Here is a 23030-nt window from a genome sequence, read left to right on the forward strand (position 1 = left end):
TTTGTCAAATTGGTACTGAGGTTTATTCTTCTTCTAGTTCTCCTTCCACTGCACCTGTTGGGTGCTCTCCACCTTCCTATCAGCCTTCTTGTCGAACACTAAACTTGATTCATTGTTGCGCACAAGTCAAAACGAGTAATTAAAAACTGTAGTTTAGGGACGCGACACTCGAATGTCGTATCACAAGGAATCATGTATTTCCTTTTACCAACTGAAAACAATAGGGGTTTTAAGGTTTAGGTATCGAATAAAATAACAGTAAAAAGAATTTGATTATCAATAATCTAAAATGGCTAATCCTATTTATTTGAGTTCCGACTTATCACTGGCTATTGTAAATCTAATCCCATAAGCGACTTTGATTCTATTCAAATATGAAATCAATTATACAAGCACTATCAATGTCATATGAATTATGTTCCTATTTATCGTATTAAGCGTGATAGTTTAAAGATTAGGTGAAGCTAACATATAAGCTAAGTTAACACACAATTAAAATTAGGAACATGCATACATTCAAATTTAATCAATTCTATCTTATGAGTAACAATAAAATTAATCAAACTAAAGAAATCAAATTAAGCAAATGAATACATAGGTAGAATTAAACAGAAATGAAATTGAATTGGAATTAAAATAATCTCAAAACAGGAACCCCTAATCAGTAGAATTCGCCTTATGGATTAGTTCTCCATGAAAATCGTACAAAGCTAGGAAATTTGGGAGTAGTGAATATGATGAATAGTACCGTGACTGCTTTTTGTTAAAGGAAACAAGGAATTAGGGTTCTAATTCTAACTTGGTCGGGAAACATAAAACCGACCCAAAATTGGCCTAAAACTAATTATTTTCTAAAGTCTGAAACTAAAACTATTTATTTGAGTCTTCTACACTCTGAATCTACTTATGTCTTCAACATAAAACTTTTATCTTATCCTCTTATATTTTCAACTCCTATTAGAATGCATCAATCTGATATTCGTATCCGAAGTTATAACCTGCGAAGCGAGATGGTGCAAATAGTTGTTTATTCAGAAAATACCATACGAAATTAAAATGAATGTAATAATAAACTAAGATAAGAAAACACACTAAAATAATATAAATAACAAAATACAATCTATATTTGTTGCAATATAATAGTGAAAGAATGTCACGAAAATGCACTAATCAACACTGCACCTTGGGCAAAGCATCACCTCCGAATCCTTAGCTTTTCATCGGTGAAGGAAATCAAGCAAATCCTCTCCAGCTTTTGGGTACAATGACTCTATCTAAATCTCACTACCTCTAACAACGTCATCCTCAACTTCCATGTCGAAATCTTCAGTGATCTTGACCATGTTGACCTCAAGTGGTTCAACGTAGCTGGCTTCCCCGACCTGCAGTAGATCATAATCTATCTTCATAGGCACTTTGCCTTTGGAGAACTTCAGTCTCCCATCATTCAAATTACTCTGCCCAAGATCCCTAAAAATAAAACATTGTGAAGTTTTATGCCAAAAAAAATTATGATATCTACAAAACCCTCTTTTCTTTCTTCGCTCTAATGATGGCACTTTTGCGCCTTGTGGCACTAAAATTTGGCCATCTGCAACCAACAAATCAAAAATTTCATAACACTTGGTCACATTGGAAGTATAGGTTTTCTTGGGGAATTTATCACTCTTTTCAGGTTCATAAGGTTTCTTCCCATTTGCCGGTGTAAGAAGTTTACACACGTATGGGGATCCTGACTTTAATTCGGCCAAATCGACCTCGATTTCTTTGACATCGAAAAATGACGCTAGGTCATTGTTTTCCATGTCAACATAAGCTACCCTTTATTTCTTACTTTTGTTCACTATGGCTTTCTCAACCTTCAATTGTTCGACTTGTCGAACTCTATCTGCCAACTGGACTATATCCCTTACATACTGTGTATCCAACTTCTTTCTAATAGAATAATCTAAGCCCCTAGTGGACATTTCGACTAATTCATGCTCAGGAACATGGGTAAAATACCTTATTTCAACATTCGAAACCTATTAAGGTAGTCGTCGATTGATTCAACGAACTTCCGCTTCACACTTGATAGCTCATTCAGACTGATTTTAGATTGTCCCATATAAAATTGTTCATGGAACAACCTTTCTAAACGAGTCCAATCATTAATGGAATGCACATGGAGGGTTGTAAACCAAGTAAAAACGTTCTTTATAAGAGAACTAGGAAAATATCTCATCCTTAAGTTCTCATTATTCGTTATGTCCCCCGCTTCTGTCAAATATTGAGCGATATGTTCGATTGTGGACTCATTAGTATCACCGAAAAATTTGGTGAACTTGGGGACTTTCCATCCCCTTGGGAGTTCAGTTTGTAGGACATACTCCGACAAGGGAGACATATAATTTGGCCTCTGTAGACCCATGTTCATACCATTCCGCGTCATTATTCTTTCGACCATGGTTGCAAAATTATTCTCTCGTACCAGATTTTCCTATCGAACTTGATGGACCGCTTGGTCAGCGCCCTGATTTCGATTAACAACTAAAACTGGCAGGTGATTGGCTTCTCCAGGCCTCTCTTGTTCGACTACGTAGGACACAAATTATTGTCTCTGATTTACTGTGTTTTCTTCAAGAACTATTCCCTCATTCCGAATCGGCCTAGCCACTTGAGGTTGTGAAATTGGACGAACTTGCGCATGAGGGGAGCCAAAATAATCAACAATTTGATCCATTTAAGTTTCAAATTATTGGTAACACTGATTCATATTTTGAATCAAAGGGTTAAATATAGTACCTATCTGATGGGCAAGCGTGTTAACCATATCATGGTTACTTTCGTCCATCTGTTGTTTGATCTCCATCATAGAATTTATAGTGAATGATGGCATCGCTTGGGAACCGAATCCCATCCCCAATTGGGGTTCTATGGTTTGGCCATGGTAACCTATAGCCTATCCTGATGCCAATAGTGGATAATATGCATTCACATAATTATCAGCAAATGTCGAAGGGTAAGTATGTAAGTTTTCCATCATTGATGTTGGCATACCATAAGGTTGTTAACGCCTAAGCATATGCATCGTGGAACTTGTGGAAAGAGGCCTAAAGTCAGTTGCCACAGTCGGTCTAGGAGTCACTAGGTGACTCCGTGTTTTTGAGGGGGAAATACCACCCCTTCTTGTGCAATAAATGGTATAGCCACAGTCAACGGCATGACCGTGGTTGACGGTATGACCATCGTGCTAGCAATAGAGGCGATTGGTTCAGTCAAAATTCTGGTGACCGTGCCTGACCCCGTGCTACTAGATGGTTGTTCTCTATTGTTGTTGTTTCTAGGAGTAACCATTCTCCTAACGTATTTCCTCGTTGGTTTTCTAACTTCTTTTTTGGTTGTTTTACCACTCCTCAATTTCATGCACACTCACAAATTTGTGAAGTTTCTTAAATGAAGAACTTTTCAAATAATTTTTCTTGAAAATGAAAAAAAAGTATAAATTTTCACACAAAAGGGTCCCACCGGGTGTGCCAATTTGTTTACTATAAAATTTGGTAAACAAAACAAGTTCGATTTAACTTAAGGAATTAAACTCAAAAAGATCCCATGACATATTGTGTGAAAATCAAAGGTTTTAAACATATTTTTGACACTGAACTTAAAATATAAAAGAAATAAAAGATAATTGAAATGAAACTCAATGCAATATATGACTAAAAATAAAGACTTTGATTTGTAAAAAATGGAAAGCATATATATACATTATTGACTCTTTTCTCACAAACACACTGATACTTTGAGTTTTACAGAATTTGTGTACAATTGCGGACCTCTAAAACATAATTGAATGCTTACTTATATACTATTACTAAGTTAACCGTCTTTAATGGTAACTAAGAAAAATATTCCACGTCTTCGTCTCCATGCAACCTTCGTCTTTGACAAGCTCCCACGTGTCCTCAAATTACTGTCTGATCTTATCCACTTACACCTTATTCGAATATTTGGAAAATAAATTTTTTGGATACTCTGAATTTCATTAAGTCCTAAAACCAATAAACTCCCTAGTCTCCGACTGATTGCAATTTAACCAAAGTTGATACTACTTCTCGACAAATCAAATTCGTCGAGATCTCAATGGTCGTAACAAACCACTTAGATTTTTGGCAATACACCCATTATCACATCTTTATAATTAATGCTTGTGTCAAAAATTTGAGGTAACACCAAGGAATTAAAATAAATGAGACCCGCTTTCACGCGGTCACAAACAACTGAAGGAATATTAGTATATAATAAATTGAAGTTCCAATTTCCATCTAAGTAAACATCATCTACTCACATTTCTAGATCATGGATATCTACATAGAGAACATGCTCCACTAATTTCCTTACCCCAGACCAATTTGAAAACCATAAATAGGAATTCCCATCCCTAAATCTAATTCAAAACCATCCTTAAAAGTGAAACTTGGACCCATAGGAAATTACAATCTCGGGGAAGACCCCAAATCAACTGAAATAACATAGAGATATAATTTGTTTAAAGGATAAATAAACTATTTAATTTATTGAAGAAACATAACATAAGACTTAATTATAATTCACATGATTATGATATTATGGTTTGATATTAAATACACTCACTAAATTGTAAATATTATAGTTAATTGATTTTTTATAAGATATAATGATATTCAATATGAGAAATGTTTCGCTGGTAAGTCACAGGGCCCTTGATTATTTAGTTCAAAAGATAATCTATAAATAAGGAGTCTTTGCACCTTATTCTCTTTTATACTCTTCTTTATTTTAGGTCTTTATTCTCGCGTCTTTTCAATTTCTGGGCAACTTCTCTAAAATTCTCTTCTCAACGATTGGTTACTTTCTTTTGCTAACTCTAACCACTCGCGAGATTCACTGATTTTTATCTGTGTATATTTTTATCCTTTCGATTTAGCTATTTATTTCCTTTATATTTTGTGAATGGGTGAAACAATATTTGTCGGTGGTGACTTTGATTGTTGTCTTTTGAACGGTGTTGTGAAAATGGTTTGAAATGCTTATTTACAACAATGGCACTTTCTGGTGATGCATGCTTGTTCTGGTCAAGAACTCAAATTCACAATTAACGATGATCCGATGGTAGTGTTGATTGAAATATTGGTTATCGATCTTGATGGAAGACTTGTAAATTACTTACAAACACTTTGGCAACAAAGTTAGTATAAGTTGTGAAACTTTTATGGTTAATAAGTGTGTACCTTTAGAGGTGGTAATATTAAGCTTATATAGCCTTACAGTTGAGTTTAAGCTTGGGTAATCTAAAAGCTATCTCATAACACTACCAAGCATATGAGCTTTGTGGGGAGTCCGACTTGCTATCCCACGTAACAAAAATATGTGCCAATTCTAGATGAATATTCATTATTCAATTCATATCTAAATTTGTTAGTTGATAGAGACTTAAATTTCCCGATGTGTTTTGATCGGTTAACCTGATTGAATGTGAATCCATATTGATTTATTATGTGGCTCTTTTTGTCAAAATGAAGTCCTTGACAAACGATTCTCCTCTCATCTTGATAATGGTCACTCAATGGTGGTGGTGTTGAAATATTGGTCAATCGACTCTGGTGGAACAATTGCAAAATACATATAAACACTCTAACGCCCATGTTAGTATTGGTCAAGAGGTTTTATGGTTAAGAAGTTTGTACCTTTAGATGTGATAATGTTAAGCTTATATAGCATTGAATTTGTGGCATATGGCTTAGGTTAGCCAAAAGTTCAGTATAAAAAACTTGTCAAAGTATCATCCATTCCCCTATTTTTTTCATAGTTGTCAAGGTATTGAAGAAAAGAATAATATGGTTGTTAGCCTCAATTAGTTAAAGGAGAGTGACAAGTATGTCGAATGTTACTGTAGTCCGAATCTCTATATGGACATACTGGTATGGGTGAAGTTTCTCGATATGCCCTCGTTGGTCCTGTTTTGTCCAAGAAGGGACGTCGCAAACCTTGTCTATTATGGATTACGATAAATTCATTTAGATCAAGATAGTCCACATTATTTTAATCACCAGCGCATTAGGAAAACCCAAATGAATGGGTTATCTTCATTCCCGCTCTAGAGGACCACATGTGTGTTTGCTATCATGGTTGTAGTTTCTTTATGCATGACACCATCTTCTAAAAAATGGATTCCAATTACCTTTCACTTTGTTCAAATGCCATATATTGGTGAGTCTAATTGTATCTCCTTTGTAAATTAACCCCCATTCTCAAGCCTATATAAAAGGTTTCTAGCATCTATGTGAGTACCTTAAGGTGAAACCTTAGATTTATGTCTTCTACACCATGTTTCATTCATAGCGGGAAATATTTGGTTATCGTCAGAGCTTCACTTGATGATGATGAGGGCCATTACTCTCACTCAACCAAACATATGATCTTTATGGGGAGTCCGAATTTCTAGCCTACATAACAAAAATATGTGCCAATTCTAGATGAATATTTGTTATTCAATTCATATATAAATTCATTAGTTGATAGAGAGTTAAATTTATTGATGCATTTTGATCGTTAAACCTGATCGAATGTGAATCCATCTTGGTTTATTTTTGGCTCTTTTTTCCGAATAAAGGCCTTGACACATGATGCTCCTCTCATATTGCAAACGATTGCTCCATGGTGGTGTTGATTGAAATATTGGTCAATCGACTATGGTGGAGGATTTTATAAATACATACAAACATAATGACACCTAAGTTAGTATTGGCCTAGAGGTTTTATGGTTAAGAAGTGTGTACTCTGAGATGTGGTAATTTTAAGCTTATATAACATTCAAGTTGTGGTATAGGGCTTATTTTAGCCAAAAGTCCAGTATAAAACACTTGTCAAGGTATCACCCATTCCCTTATTTATTTGTAATTATCAAGTTCTTGAAGAAAAGACCAATATGGCTGTTAGCCTCAATTTGTTAAGGGAGAGTGACAAATATGTCAAATGTTAATGTAGATTGAATCTCTATATGGGCAGACAAGTATGGGTGAAGTTCTTCGATATGCCCTTGATAGTCCTATTTTGTCAAAGAAAGGACATTGCAGAACTTGTTTATCTTGGATCACGATCAATTCATTTAAATCAAGATGGGCCACATTCTTTTAATCATTGGTCGCATTACAGAAACCCAAATGAATGGGTTGTCGTTGTTCCCGCTCTAGAGGACTACATGTGTGTTTGTTATCTTGGTTGTAGTTTCCTTATGTATGACATTACATTCTAAAAAAATGGATTCCAATTACCTTTCACTTTGTTTAAACGCCATATATTGGCCTGTCTATTTTTAGCCCCTTTGTAAATTTACCCCTTTCTCAGGCCTACATAAAAGGGTTCTAGCATCTATGTGAGTACCTCAACGTGAAACCTCACATTTTTGAGGGATCAGGCAATTGACGCCTAGATTAGTGAGCTACACGCCAAGAGATTGGGTGTAGTGGTAGAGTTAGTTTTCCGTGTAACTTTGTAGTCAGCGCATGTCTGTTAGTGCGTATTTCATCAATCAAGTAGAAATAGGGGATTATGATAATGCGACTTGACCACTTTTCTCATCATCGTTATAAAAATCTTTTCTTGTGTTTTTGAAAAAAGAAATCTTAAAAAACCACAATTTACTATTTTTACTTACATCACACAACATCTCTTGTTTAAAGTTCATAATCCATGTGGAGAAAAATTTATTTTTATTACTTTGATAACAACACCAGTACACTTGCTAATAAATTTTCCATCACACCACGACAAGCCTTGCAGACAACTGTTCTATGTCGTGTCATTGCACAAAAGGAGGAAGTCAAATCACAAGTCCAAATCACTCCACCAAAGCAACAGAGGTACAACGTAATATTGCTCTAGAGCTCCACATTAGATCCACTCTAGGGGTTGCAGCCCGCCATGTGATGTCATCAGACGATCTCCCGCATTCCACGCCGAAATATCAGGAAACATCCATAATCGTCATTCATATATAAGATATCCCATTTAATGAATGGTGTACAATTCAAGTGATTGCACCATTTCTCAACTACATGAATTTTTATTCGAAAACGTAATTTTCAATTAAACATTATTAATGTATATTTAATATGATCCAATAAATAAAAACAAGTTGTAAATTTGAACAGTATATATAGATTGTGAAGATGGAAACAACCTTAAGAAACCTTTCCTGTACACTGGTGGTAGCTGGTACAAAATGGGATCAAAACAATCCAACATGTTAAACTCTTCAACTCAATATGATATTCGCACAATAATAACTTATTAAATAAGTACTTATCAAACACACTCTTGAAATATTCATATATATATATATATATATATATATATATATATATATATATATATATATATATATATATATATATATATATATATATATATATATATATATATATATGTGAATTGGATTATTTTTTTTCATCAATCATAACAGAAGAAAGAAACTTGTTTAGACACTTATTATAAACACAAGGTCGTTCCAGATTAACCAAGTGGCCAGCTTTCTTTATTACTTCAACTGTTGTGTTATTTCCGAGCCTCCTGTCATATATATATCAGTACTAATTAATTACTTGATTAGTATAAAGTTTAACAAACTTGATTAACGCTAACAATGATTTCATCAAGATTTCTTACTCTTTGATTTTGTGTGCAATCTCCGGTTTGAAAATTTTATCTTTCTCACCCCATAAAAGATGTATTCGCTGCAAAGAGAAATTTGTGTGAATATAATAAAAACTTAGGTTTGGAAGAAGTAGAAAATATATGGTAGGAGTTTTAGTATATCTCATAAAAAAGAGTGTTAAAATGCAAATTATGAAAATAATTTACCTGCGAAAATTTTGGGATGTGGATGTCTTTGTAGCTATTGACTAAAGCTTCTAATAACTCACTTCGTTCATTTCTATTAGAGAACATCACCTGCAAAAGGATTTTATTTTTTAATTATATCTCTATTTTGTTAATTTTTATTTTTTATAAATTTGAATATAATTTATAAATATAAAGCAAAAGTTAATTTATATATTAGATCTTTCTAACTGTATATATACAAGCAACAATCTTATATGTTTTATTAGGTTACTTCTTTTCATTTGTTAATGCGCTGTCACATAAAGAAAATTAACATTTAAACGGGTCTTAAACAAAGAGATTTCTTTGCTCCTTTCTTTATTTTTTAGTTGTAAGGGAACAATTTCTCTATCATTCTTTACAAGTTGAGTAATTTATCTTTAACTCATAATTTAATATCATTTATTTTATAATATTTAATTGTTTGTTTAAATTTGAAAGATTTTCAAAACAATTTATTGTATAGTAATTTTAAGGGTATTCGCGGTGCGGTCGGAATCAATTTACTCGAAGTTCGATTCAGTTTTGGATGATTGATTAAAAATTTTGTCGATCTGATCCAATTTCATGCAATTTGATTTGGATTGATTTTTTAAATTTTCAAATTACATTAATATTATAAAGAGTTTAATGATATATAAAAAATATTACACATATATCTAATCAAAATACTTTAAAGTGTCAAATCATATAAGAAGTTTAAAATTTATAGAATGACTTAACAAAATACATGATTGTCATTGATTGACAGTATAGAAATAATTTACACGGTAAGTGCTTCATCCATTTTCTAAATTTTTTATCTCATACCCCATCATTTATTCTTCTACCCCTACATAATATTTTTCTGAACCAAAGTGTCATCATATAAATAATTTATTAAAATTTAAAAAATATAATAAAGAATATAAAAAAAATTGATTATCAAAACTCTTTTATAAAATCTTCCTGTATACAAAATAAAAGTTAAAAATATTTAAAAGTCGATTACATGAACTCTTTTTCAAAGTTTCCAGGTACACAAAAAATTTAATGTTAAAAATTGACTATCAGAACTTATTTGCAAAATTTTCCGATACGCAAAATAAAAATTAAAAAATATTTTAAAACGCCAACTACCGAAATTCTTTTACAAAGTCTTCTGATACACAAAATAAAAGTAAAAAATGACTACTGGAACTCTTTTACAACGTCTTCCGATACGCAAAATAAAAGTTAAAAAATGTTTAAAAATTGACTACCGAAACTCTTTTGCAAAGTCTTTCGGTACACAATAAAAATTAATATTAAAAATTGACTACCGAAACTCTTTTGAAAAGTCTTCCGATATACAAAATAAAAATAAATAAATGTTAAAAAAATTGATGATCTGAACTCTTTTACAAAGATTTTCGGAACACAAAATAAAAATTAATTTTAAAAAAATAGTTAAAAATATAGAAGACAAAGTTAATATTTTTTTATAAAATATAGGGTTACAGAAACAAAGACAAGACACGCTTATAAGGTGAACTTTTCCTCTTTTCTCTACTATAAAAATATTAACATTTAATAAGTTTGATATAATATACAACATATTCTATATTAAAAGTTAATATTACACAATAATAATAATCACAGATAACCGAAACAAATAAAATAATACAAATAAATAGATTAAATCAAATTAAAAATTAATATTTAGAAAAATAGGTATCATCTAATAATAAATTAGCAGGACATATCATACTAATAAAAAAATAAAAAAATAAAAAAATAAATATATGCGATTTCATTCGATTTGAATCGATTTTAAAAAATTAATATTCGAAATCCAATCCGAATCAAACGGTTTTTAGAAAATTACATTCAAACACATCTAATTTACAATTTTTTACTATTTTTGATATGTTTATTTTTTATTTGGATTGGTTTGAATTTGAATCCTCTAGTAACTCTATCCAATTTTTTATGATGAATATGTAAGAATTTTTTTAATTTAAAAATAATATATTAATAATAGAAGAGAATAAAAGTTCCCACAATATACAATATGAATGAACTCAAAAAGTGAATTTTTACCTAGTACCATGTTTTTTCAATTAAAATTTTAAAATACCATGCTTTTTCCTGTGCATACCAAATTATTATGTTTTCAGGAAAAAAAAACTCAATTTTTAATGGACCAAGTGAAATAATGGACAAAATATTTAACTTGACATCCCCACTTAGACCTGACACCCCAATCGCGTATGAAGAATGGTATTGTCTATGTAAAAATTTTAATTTTTTTTGAAATTTATAGTCCAGAGACGCGAATTTGAAATTGCTGTGGCGATATCGAAAATTTAAAAAATAATGAGTAATTATACTGAAAATTTGAGGCATAGACGACACTATTGCAGGAAGAGTTGTTAATCGAGCGGTAGACCAGACTAGGGTTGTCAGGGGTGCTAAGGCTAAGTCTTTCCAAATACGGACTGGACGAGTGACCCCAACCGGTTCACATCGGAAGCGGTTGGTTGAACATGGTCAGTTCTGGGTACCTCATAGCATTCGGTGCCGACCGATATGATCAGTAAAACAACCTAGAGATGAGGTGGTGCCAAATGCTGTTGTTGCTCCATGGTTGAGGAGGTTGCAAATCCAATTGTTGTGAAGGAGGTTGTTAAGGAGGTTGCTCGAATGGTCCAACCAAATGCTGATGTTGCTGATTATGTCCCATCTGTTACTACTGACACTGAGGTTACAACTCCTTCGATCAAGCCCTCTGTGCACATCGATGGAGGATTCCTTGGAGAATCCATTGACCGATCAATGCTTACCGAGTATGTTGACCATGTGGTGTTACGACTATGAAAAAGAGAGCTATATGTCTTTTATGTTTAACTCTAATTTGTTTATTATTGTGCCATGAAAGTTAAATCTAGTTTGTTTATATTTGTTTGTCACATGAGCGTCCCACACCGAAGGTGACATCACACTAGTCAAAGATGAAAGACTTCCCCAAGATTCCGATGCCTGAGCAGGTTAGCTGGATTATACAGGACTTCCAACTACTTGATTTTGCCCACTACTCCCTCACCATGCTTGACGCTCCACTACTTAGTGCTTTTGTTGAGAGATGGCATAATGAGACATCTTCATTTCATCTTCCGTTTGAGGAGATGACTATCACTCTGGATGATATCTCTTCATTGTTCCATCTCCCCATCGGCGACAGATTCTGGACATCTCCCATACTTAGCATGTCCCTTGCATGTCACAATGTTACACATAATTTGGAAGTGTCTGATGCGACTGTGCAAGAAGAGTTTGATGTCAATAGAGGCACACATCTTCATATGTCTTGGCGTCGGAAGACATACGACGAGCTTGTAGCAGTTGGGAGTTATGAGGCTGCCGCTAGGACGCACATGCTACATATATTAGCATGTACTCTCTTTACGGAAAAGTATGGTGTTTATATTGATGCCCGATACATGTGCCTCTTCAGTAGGCTCGAGGACACCAGTTGGGCCTAGGGGTGTGTTGCGTTGACACTTCTGTATACAACCCTTGGAGTGGTGACAGTCTTTGAGATGAAACAACTTGCTGGCTATTTGAGTCGGTTACATGTATACTTTATATTAGTAGTTGTTGTTGATTTCTTATTTAATTGTTACGAGTAGCATTTATTATTTATTATGTCTTATGTCTCTGTTTTGATATTAATGTTGAATATACGAGCATTTTCCCAACATCTATGGCAGGAGAGTGCAACATTGCCTAGTGGGGTCTCCACGGGCGAAGAGATGAAAGGTCAGACATACACATCCTAGTGGTGTTGTTCAGTATAGAAGAAGGCTCGATGTGCTAACTATAGATGATGTCATCTGGACACCATACACTGGTCATATAGTCCACCGTGAGTTCGAGGAGTCGTCATTATATTCAGGTTATATGCAGTGGAAGACCATGGTTGCTAGACACTTGCATGAGAGGTGTCTGCGATAGTATGGTTATGTTCAGAGTATCACACGACCAATTCCATATATATATATATATATATATATATATATATATATATATATATATATATATATATATATATATATATATATATATATATATATATATATATATATATATATATATATATATATATATATATATATATATATATATATATATATATATTATATATATATATATATATATATATATATAATATATATATATATATATATATATATATATATATATATATATATCATATGCGGACATTGATTGATGGTTTCAGAGTAACTTCATTAGCTCTGGTCGTTCTATTAGAGATCCGGCAGTTAGAGTTCAACACCCATTGAAGTGTGAGGATGGTTACTTAGAGTGGTATCTCACTGTACCATACCCTCACATCATCCCACCTACTCCTGATGCGGGGCCTCCTGGTGTTGGGGTACTTGTTGATGACGTGCTGATGCCGCCTCCTACAACTGATGCTGATGCCAACAATGCCTCCAGATGATTGTAGTTATTATGGATAACATCATGGGTTTGATAAACCCAAATGGTGAGGTTTATACTAGATTATCTCGGGCTGCACACATAGCCTGTGGGGGCCTATTTAGACATCTTTTGTATATCATGGATTTCATATATTATGTATTATTTGTACACTATTCAAACTTTTTCATCATAACTTTTTATTGCATAATATTTTTTATGACATAACTTAAACATCAATGTTGGTTCTAGGTGTTGGCAGCAATTTTGGTAAAACCAAGAGTGTTCACAAGTTGTCACATGTGATGTCTTAACATAAGATATCTTGTACCTGCTGGATGTTTAAAATGTGATTATGCAGGATTTTACTGAGATGTCAGACCCGATGTCATGACATCTGTATACATAACATTCAGTCTGAATGTTATGTATTATGTGATTGCGTTTTTAATGGCAATCTGTGTATGATTGATGAGTTGATTGAACACGCTATCAATCAGTAATTACAACGATATTAACTTGTTTTCCAAAGAGATCTAATCAACTGTCATGAGAAGATATGAATGGAAATTAGTTTTAGGGTTTTATGATGTCCAAGCCCAGCCAAATGCTTCTATAAAAAGGACATGGAAAACCTGATTTGATACACAAGAAATAACGAAAGAAATAACGAAAGAAATGTTGAGAGAGAATAAGGGTTTAAGTCTTGTGTGGTCGTGTGAATTGTAAGCCATTCAATTCATCCATAGATGATTGAATTGGTCTGATTTTTGAGTTGTAATTTGTCACTCAAAGCTTTTAAGCATGAGTGTGTGTCTACTTGATTGAAGCTGTTAAGTAAGATCAAGTGTGTGTCTTTGAAGAGTGTCTTCTTTTCATTGTAATTCTTGTTTAATATCACTGCTGTGATTGAGGGGGAGTGAGTAAGGTCTCATATCTAAGAGTTCTTAGGTAGAAGTCACACGGGTAGAGATTAGGTGAAAAAGACTGTAACTTGTGTTGTTTACTGAGAGTCTTTGAACTGATTCTATTTAGTGGATTTCCTTCCTGGCTTGGTAGCCCCCAGACGTAGGTGAGTTTGCACCAAACTGGGTTAACAATTGGTTGTGTCTCTTGCATTACAGTTCTTTATCTTTTATCCTATTTGTATTGTTCAGATATTAGTGTCGTGACATTACCTCCGACATCTCATATCTGATACCAGAATTTCAATCAACATTAACTGAAATACAGATGCAACATCAACATTAGCTTAAGAAAACAATAATAAATAAGAAAAACCTAAACACTGCAAAATGGTTCAACATATTCATTATGTCGTAAACGGATCTTGAAAGCCTAACATCTAACTCGATCGTCCCTTTTGTTATTCTACAGCGAAATGATCTCCACATTTTCTTCACATCTTCGTCGGTCTTCAACTCAATAAAGTTGTATTTCACCCTCCTGCCAGTATCAATCCAATCTTCACGAAACTCAATCTTTCCCATCTTCCTAGTTTCAGTATCAGACAATAATTCATTCAACTTGGACGTCAGGCTGGCGAGAGATGTGGTGCCATCCGGAAGCCGAAACTCTACGGGAGGTGAAGCTCCGTTAAAGTACACTTCTTCCTTACTTAAAATTTGAGGAAGAGACCGTTTTTGAGATGTTTTTATCAAACACGTGACCTCTTATTTATACAACTTTGCATTTACTTTGAATCATACAAAATTTTCGGTGCAATCACAGTCATACAAAATTGTCGGCAAAATCCTGAATGTCCAAAAAATTAAAAAAATAACCCTATAGAAAATTTCATTTAGGTTGAAATTTCCGATAGCCACATGTAAATTTCAAATTTCTAGAAATTAATGAAACAAACTGAAAATTTTGAAATATCCGATATACTGAAAATTTAAAATGTACCATCCAAAATTTTGAATTGTACCGAAAATTTTATTAAGACTACCCGAAATTTCGTTCGAAATTTTCATTCAATTTTCAATAGAGGTAGTTTGGGCAATATGAAAATATAGGTATATCATGTATAATTTGGGGGATGGCAGGAATAATTTTCTAAGGACGACTCCATCTATATGTTGCAAGCCATCGCCCAATGAAAGAAAGAGCGGTCCTTCCAGTTTTGTTTTTTGTTTTTTATTTTGTTTTAGTTATTTTACTTTACTTTTATATAAATAATAAATATATTAAATAATAAACTAAAAAATAAATAATTTAATTTAATTTTATATTTTTATAAAATTATAATAAGATAATAAAATCAATTTAAATTGATTTATTTATATTAATCTATATTAATTTATTCTAAATTAATTTTAATATTAAATAAATTAAATAATATGATAATTAATTTATTATAGAGTGATAGGTAATAATATTAGTAGTTGATTATAATTGCATATTATTTATCACGATCAAACAAGAGATTATGTTGATGAAATCTAACTCCAACAAATTTTCTCTACTCTAACCATCAAAGTTCAATTTAGGTTCTTTTATTTTAAATTAAAAAACAAACAAACTTTGACAAATCATTTTTTAAATCATAGAAACTATTGAAATTCTTTTGAAATAGTTCTTAGGAAGACGATAAACTAAATACATATTCAACATTGTTTACAATGTAGTATAATTAATTAACACTCATTATCTCGTGGTTGGTTGATCCAAGATTTTAAAAACGGTATGTTATCGCAATCGCAAAACAATTGTGAGAAAATGGTATCGGAAGATGTTGATACTTTTATTCACAATTTTTATGTTGAGAAAATAATTCACACACAATGCAATTACGACATCAACAAAAGGCTTTTAAGGCCGCAAAACACCGTTGGGACCACAAAGCATCATTACCAGATTCGAAGTTTTCAGAAATAGAAATTGAAAGAACAAATCATAGAAAATAATTTATATTAATGTTATAATTAATTCGAGACCATGATAAATAAGACAACAACTGTACCTATCAAAATCGTGAAAATCTTTAGGCCACCGCAATCTTTATTTAAAACATGTGGATGGTCAAATGAATGTATGTTTTTTTATGTGTGTTTATGAAACATAATGCTAAAAGAAGTATGTGAACCTTAAGAAAGTCATTATGCATACAATTTAGAAGGGATGTAGAATCAGGGATAATGGATCTATCATCTTGTCAAAAAGAGTATGTAGCAATTTTATATGTAGCCAATGAAGCACTTTGGTTATAAATGATGTTGGAAGAGGTGAAGATCCTTTTGAAACAATGAAGATTAAATTGTTGGATGATATCAAATCAACAATTATTTTAGCTAATCATCAATGCATCAGGGTAGCAGTAAACATATTGAAAGAAAATATCACTTTCTGAAAGACCAAGTGAATAACATCAAACTAAAAGTAAAATACTACAAAACTGAATTACAGCTTGCAAATATATTCACCAAACTATTTGAAGAGAGATAGATTTGAGTGCCTAAAGGAGATCATAGGAATGAGAAAACTAACTGATAAGAATTAGGAGGAGTTTTTATGTTGCAAGTAAGTGACTTGCAACACAAGGCAATTGAAACATTTAGTATATTTAATAGTTAGTTAGCTTTTATATATATATATATATATATATATATATATATATATATATATATATATATATATATATATGGTTTTTCTAGAGTGTCTATGAAACATAATGCTAAAAAGTAGAATGCAAACCTGAAGAAAGTCACTAAGCATACAGTTGGGAAAATGAATGTTTCTATATACAGTAACAGAAAGAAGTGTCCTCAATCCGTCAGTAGAAGATGGTAACAACATTTCTGAACAAGAAGAAAACCCAATATCTTCCACTGCTCTACTAACCATACACTCTTCTATAGCCAAAACTGAGCCAGATATAACCACTGCTTGAACCAGCTCGCTATACAACTCAGCCATTTTCAACGCCACCATTCCACCATAACTGAGTCCAACCACAGCGCATTTCTCCACTCCCAGTTTCTTTAACCCCTTCGCCAAACACTCGGCTTGAAAACTCGGTGACCGGTCCAGCTTATCCGTCGTGGAGCCGCCAAAGAAAATAAAGTCGGGCACGTAAACAGCATAGTTTTTGGATAAGCTGATGATTTGGAACATCCAGTTCGCAAGCCCGTCTGCGCAGAAGGCGTGGAGGAGAACAATTGCTGGTTTGGTGGATTTTGAAATGGTTTGAGATGGAATCCAGAATCTCATAACTGTACCTACCTCTATCTCCACTGTGCAAGGCTCCACAAAACCAGCCTTTTTCATTGTCCAACTAATCAATGACCAAGCAACTGTCACCATGTTCACCATAGTGTTTTTCTGTTTGCAATATTCTAAGCAATGTATATGAACTCTATATATGCTCGTGAATTACGCATAACACTATTAACACCTTGCTAAAAAAAACCATGGATGAGATTGTACGGGACCCCATATCTATGAGGCATGCATGTGTCACTATTGTTTAGTGGCTCATCATGAAAAACTTATCCCAATCGAAATTAATTTATTGCAACTATATATTCGGTGCAGCACATCAAATTTTCTTGAGGGACCATACAAATTTTCCTCCAATAAATAATAACCGTTTTCATTTACTTTAATACAATATCCAAATACATTTCTCGAGAGCAATGAGCAAAGTGATGGATTATCTATCTTCTCGTCAATGAGTTTTTGGGAAGGCGGGATGTGTTTATGAGCGGTGATTGGGTGAAGATGGTTGATAGTTTAAATGACATAGAAATGTGTCATGTCACATGAGTAATGAGTAATGCCACGTTATTGAAAACTATGGCACATTATCAAAAATAAAAGTAAAAGAAATGGAAAAGGAAAATAAATAAAAGAAAGAAAAAAATGAAATAGTATAAAAATTTCAAAGAAGAGAAAGATTAAAGTGAATAAAAGAGCTTCAATCATCGTTGTGATTAAAGTTTATGGAAGCCATTTTGACAATTGAGCAAGCAGTCACAACTGGTCCAGTCTATAGTTGGAAACTGACTCTAAATTAGTTATTTTGGCGTTCAGTAAACCATCAGTTGTGTCGTGGAAATCAGGTAGAGTCAACCACAACGTTTCATTATGCTTTTTCGTACGATAACTTGATATATGTGTGTTACATGTTGTGTGTTTTTTTCGATTCAATTGTGATAAATGCGTGTTGGTCGTGGACATTGCATGCGTGTTGATTCTCTTGTCATTTTGTTGCGTGCTTGTGTGCGTCATTGCGTTTTGTACGATATGTGGCGTTAAGTTACGCACTCGCGTAACAATTCGCAACACCACGTTAGAACTCACGACCTCATGTTAGAATTCACGGCCTTACATTACAATTAACCATTAACTTTTGTGGCGTTACAATTTGCGCCCTTGCGTTACATTTCACATTCTCGCTTTACAATTTGCAACCTCAAATTAGAATTCGCACCCTCGCATTAGAATTCATGACCTTGCGTTAGAATTCGCGACCTTGCGTTACAATTTGCGCGTTAACTTTTGTGGCGTAACAATTCACATCCTTGCGTTAGAATATGCGCTTTCGCGTTAGAATTCGCGACCTTACGTTACAATTCGTACGTTAACTTTCGTGGCGTTAGACTCACACCCTTGCATTACAATTCACATCCTCACGTTAGAATTCGCGATCCCACGTTAGAACTCGCAACCTTGCGTTACAATTCGCGCGTTAACTTTTGTGACGTTACAATTCGCGCCCTTGCATTACAATTTGCATCCCAACGTTACAATTCGTACGTTAACTCAATTCGCGTCTTTGCGTATATACCTTTGTGTACGTTAACTCATTTTGTGCATTGCGTTACTTTTTGATATTTTTGCGTTACATTCCATTAAGCTTACTCTCACAATTAAATTGACTATTTTCACGCATCAAAATCGGCTTCTTAATTAAAATTAGATGAAAAGGGACAATGGAGTGCACACCCTTCTGAAACCCCGAATAATCGGCTATGGGGCGCACACCTTGGTCTAACAGAGCATTCGTCTTCCGCCATAAAACACATAATCTAAATTAGGATTAAAAAGGAGAATGGGGTGCACACCCTTTTGAAACCCCGAATAATCGGTCATGGGGCACACGCCTTGGTCCAACCGAGCATTCGTATTCCACAAATAATTTTATATAAGTAATTAGATGAAAAAGGACAATGGGGTGCTCACCCTGTGAAACCCCAAATAATCAGTCTCGGGGCACTCGTCTTGGTCTAACCGAGCATTCCTCTTTTATCTAAAATAAACTCAATCAATCAAACTCATTTTTCCGTCTTAGCGCGACCACCAAACTTTTCATAAACGAACAACATTTTATCCATTCTACCGCGATACAAACAAACTATTAAGCCTCTCATGCACAAATATACAACCAACATTTAACCACTAGAATGAAATCAAACATGATATATTATAACGCGATACAAACAAACGCTCCAGCCTCCCATGCACAAGCATACAAGCAACGTTTAACCGCTAGAATCTGACCAAAAATCGTTCATTAAAATCAAATAACGCATAATTATTTTCTACAAAGAACTATGTAGCTTTGAATTCCTCATCGCACTAGAGGATACGTAGGAGCGAGATTCAGCGTCTCGTCAAGCACCCTAATAAAAAAGTTATTTTTTCGTTTTTCTCCTTTCATGCTTTTAATAACTAATAAAACCATAACGAAAGCTAAGACTTATTCACAAAACTAACTAAATGGTTCTCTTTGAGTACAACAGATGTGAATGTGCTAATATCTTTCCCTCGCATAACCGACTCCTGAACTTGAATTTTGTTGCGACGACGATTTTCTTTTTCTATAAGGGTTTTATCGATATTTTACCTTTACTTTTGGAATAAATAAACTTTGGTGGCGACTCTGTTGCATTTTGGGTGTTCGTTACCCCCCGAGTGTTGTTTGCTCAGCGACAATTGTTTGACATGAAGATTAACCGCTTCATTTCACTGTTTGCTGTTTTGTTGGAAGTTTTCCTGAAACTTAATTTTTCCTTGTATAGTGGGATTCATAGGCTTAACCTTCTAAAAACTCTCAATCATTCTTGGATACTCTCAAGATCAATTCTTGGGAAGAAGAGTAAGTCACTTCTTTAACACCGAATCTTTATAAAATTCGGGTGTTATCTCTCTTCCCTTAAGTCATTTACTTTCCACACATTTTCCTTACCTTGATCTTTCGTTGCTTATACAAATGTTTTTGAGAAAATGTTTTGGAATTCTAATTTTTAATTTTTTTTAAACTATCATTTTTCAAACCTCCACGACTCAACCCCTCTTGTGCATGAAGTCACATGTTCAACAAAAATAATTTGAAAAACAAAGTAATTGTTGAATCCTTATTGAGGAATCCTTGCCGCCCTACGGGGTTATGCATTGCTAGACTTCTACTAGAAGATCTTTTCCTCCCTATAGGAGAATATATTGATGGAATTCCACTATAAGAACCTTGCCCCATATTGAGAATTATATTGTTGGATATCCACTAGAAGATCCTTGTTGCCTTACTATGTAATACATTGATGGATGTTCACTAGAAGATCCTTGCCACTCTACGGGGTAATACATTGCTGGATTTCAATTGGAAGATCATTTCCTCCCTACGGGGTAATACATTACTGAACTTCCACTGGAAAATTCTTACCGCCCTATGGGATAATTACCTTGCTTTTTGTCATATAAGAACCATTGACAGGCTTCTCATCCAATGCTCGTACTACGAACAACAGAAAAAATATAACTCTAAGAATTTATTAAATAGACCACCAAGGTCATGAACATAGTCATTAAAGAAAAGCCCCTAAAAGGCAAGGTTACAATTGTCCTAAAAAGGACACGAATACGAATTTAAAGTCTCGCATGAGAGACTCAACTTAATGTCTCTCGTGAGGGACTCAAATTAAAATCTCACATAAGTGACTCAGCTTAAAGTATCTCTAAAGAGACTCGACTTAATGTCTCACCTGATGGGATTAATTTAGAGCCTCATATGAGGGACTTGACTTAAAGTCTCGTACAAGGGACTCAAATTAAAGTCTAAATAAAGGGACTCAATATAAAGTCTCATTTGCAGGACTTAACTTAAAGACTCTCCAGAGGGACTCAATTAACGTCTCGTCTGAGAGACTCAACTTAACGTCTCACCCGAGAGACTCAAATTTAAGTCTCTCCCAAGATACTGAACTTGAAGTCTTGGCCCATGTTGGCTGTCCCAGGCGTTAAAATCAAGGTTGCTCATGTCACATACACATAAAATCTCACAACAATTAAATCACTTTGTCACTTCCAAGCCCTCGTACTTAAGAGACTATGTACCAATATGATTTTAATAGGTCTTAAGAGGGGATAACCTAATAAGAATAAGGAAAAGCCAAACATGTTGGGCAGGGCGAGTATATTGGGTATGAATTTAGGTCGCCCAAGGCTTTGCCCCTGACACCAAGCGATATTGTTATATATTGTTGTTGTAGTTGTTGTATTATTACTATGTTGTTGTATTGAGATTGTTATTGTGTTGTTGAAAATGACATTGTTGTATTGTTATATTTTGTTTTTCCATATTTTTGAAAAATGGCTTAGTAAGTTGTTGTATTGAGATTGTTATTGTGTTGTTGAGAATGTTATTGTTGTATTCTTATATTGTTAAATGGTTTTACAAGCATTTGATATAAATTTCAGAATGTATTATGGATTGTAGTTGGATGAAAGTTTATAGACTAGGTCAGGTGTATGAGAAAGGAGTTCTTAAATTCGTTTAATTCGCGAAAAAAGAAATCTTCCTAACAATAATGAAATATTTTATTGTCCTTGTGTTATATGCGGGAATATCAATTTTTTTGAAAAGAAAGTAATATTTCATCACCTACGTTGTGATGACATTTTTCAAAATTATACAATATGGCCGTGACATGGTGAAGTAGATAAAAACCAAACTACGATGTTACAAAGACATGAAGTTGATGTAGATATGGACGATCAACTAGAAGATATGATCTGTGATATTTGAGAAGATTATTTTAGGAAAGTCAATATGTATGATAATTTATGTAGTAACAAGTATGTGTCGTTATATAAAGGGTGCACAAATTTTACATGATTGTCTACGGTTTTAAAATTGTTTAATTTGAAGGTAGAAAGTAAGTGGACGGATAAATGTTTCATATAATTGCTTGAGTTGCTGAAACAAATATTTCCAGAAGGTAACAATTTATCGGACCGTAGTTATAAGGCCAAGAAAGTATTGTGTTCAATGAGTTTGGAGTATATCAAAATACATGCATGCCACAATGATTGCATATTATACAAAAAAAGTATGAAAAATTGAATTAATTCCTGAAGTGTGGGGAGTCACGCTATAAGGTTAAAGACAACAATGGTGATGAAGATGAAGATGTTAGTAAGAAGGGACCTCTTGCTAAAGTGTTATGTTACCTGTCAATAATTCCAAGGTTCAAGAGGATTTTTGCTAATATTAATAACGCAAAGAATATTCGATGGCGTGAAAATGAAAGAAAATATGATGGAATTTTTTTTCATGTAATTGATTCTTTGCAATGGATGAAGATTGATTTGTTGTTTATAGATTTTGGCCACGAGCCAAGAAACCTTAACCTTTTACTTTCCAATGATGTGATAAACCCCTT

General features: G+C 33.5%; 1 protein-coding gene across 1 annotated transcript; it reads right to left on the reverse strand.

Annotated features, from left to right (window-relative positions):
* Positions 1-8449: 8449 nt before the first annotated feature.
* On the reverse strand, positions 8450-17777 carry LOC127120242 (uncharacterized). Its single transcript, XM_051050653.1, has 4 exons — positions 17062-17777; positions 8881-8970; positions 8686-8753; positions 8450-8589 (listed from the first exon to the last, which is right to left on the reverse strand). The coding sequence occupies exons 1-4, from the start codon at positions 17677-17679 to the stop codon at positions 8457-8459; spliced, it is 909 nt and encodes a 302-aa protein (XP_050906610.1). The 5' UTR covers positions 17680-17777; the 3' UTR covers positions 8450-8456.
* Between the last annotated feature and the right edge of the window lie 5253 nt (positions 17778-23030).

This window comes from Lathyrus oleraceus, chromosome 2 (genome assembly GCF_024323335.1).
Source record: "Lathyrus oleraceus cultivar Zhongwan6 chromosome 2, CAAS_Psat_ZW6_1.0, whole genome shotgun sequence".
Taxonomy (NCBI): Eukaryota; Viridiplantae; Streptophyta; class Magnoliopsida; order Fabales; family Fabaceae; genus Lathyrus; species Lathyrus oleraceus.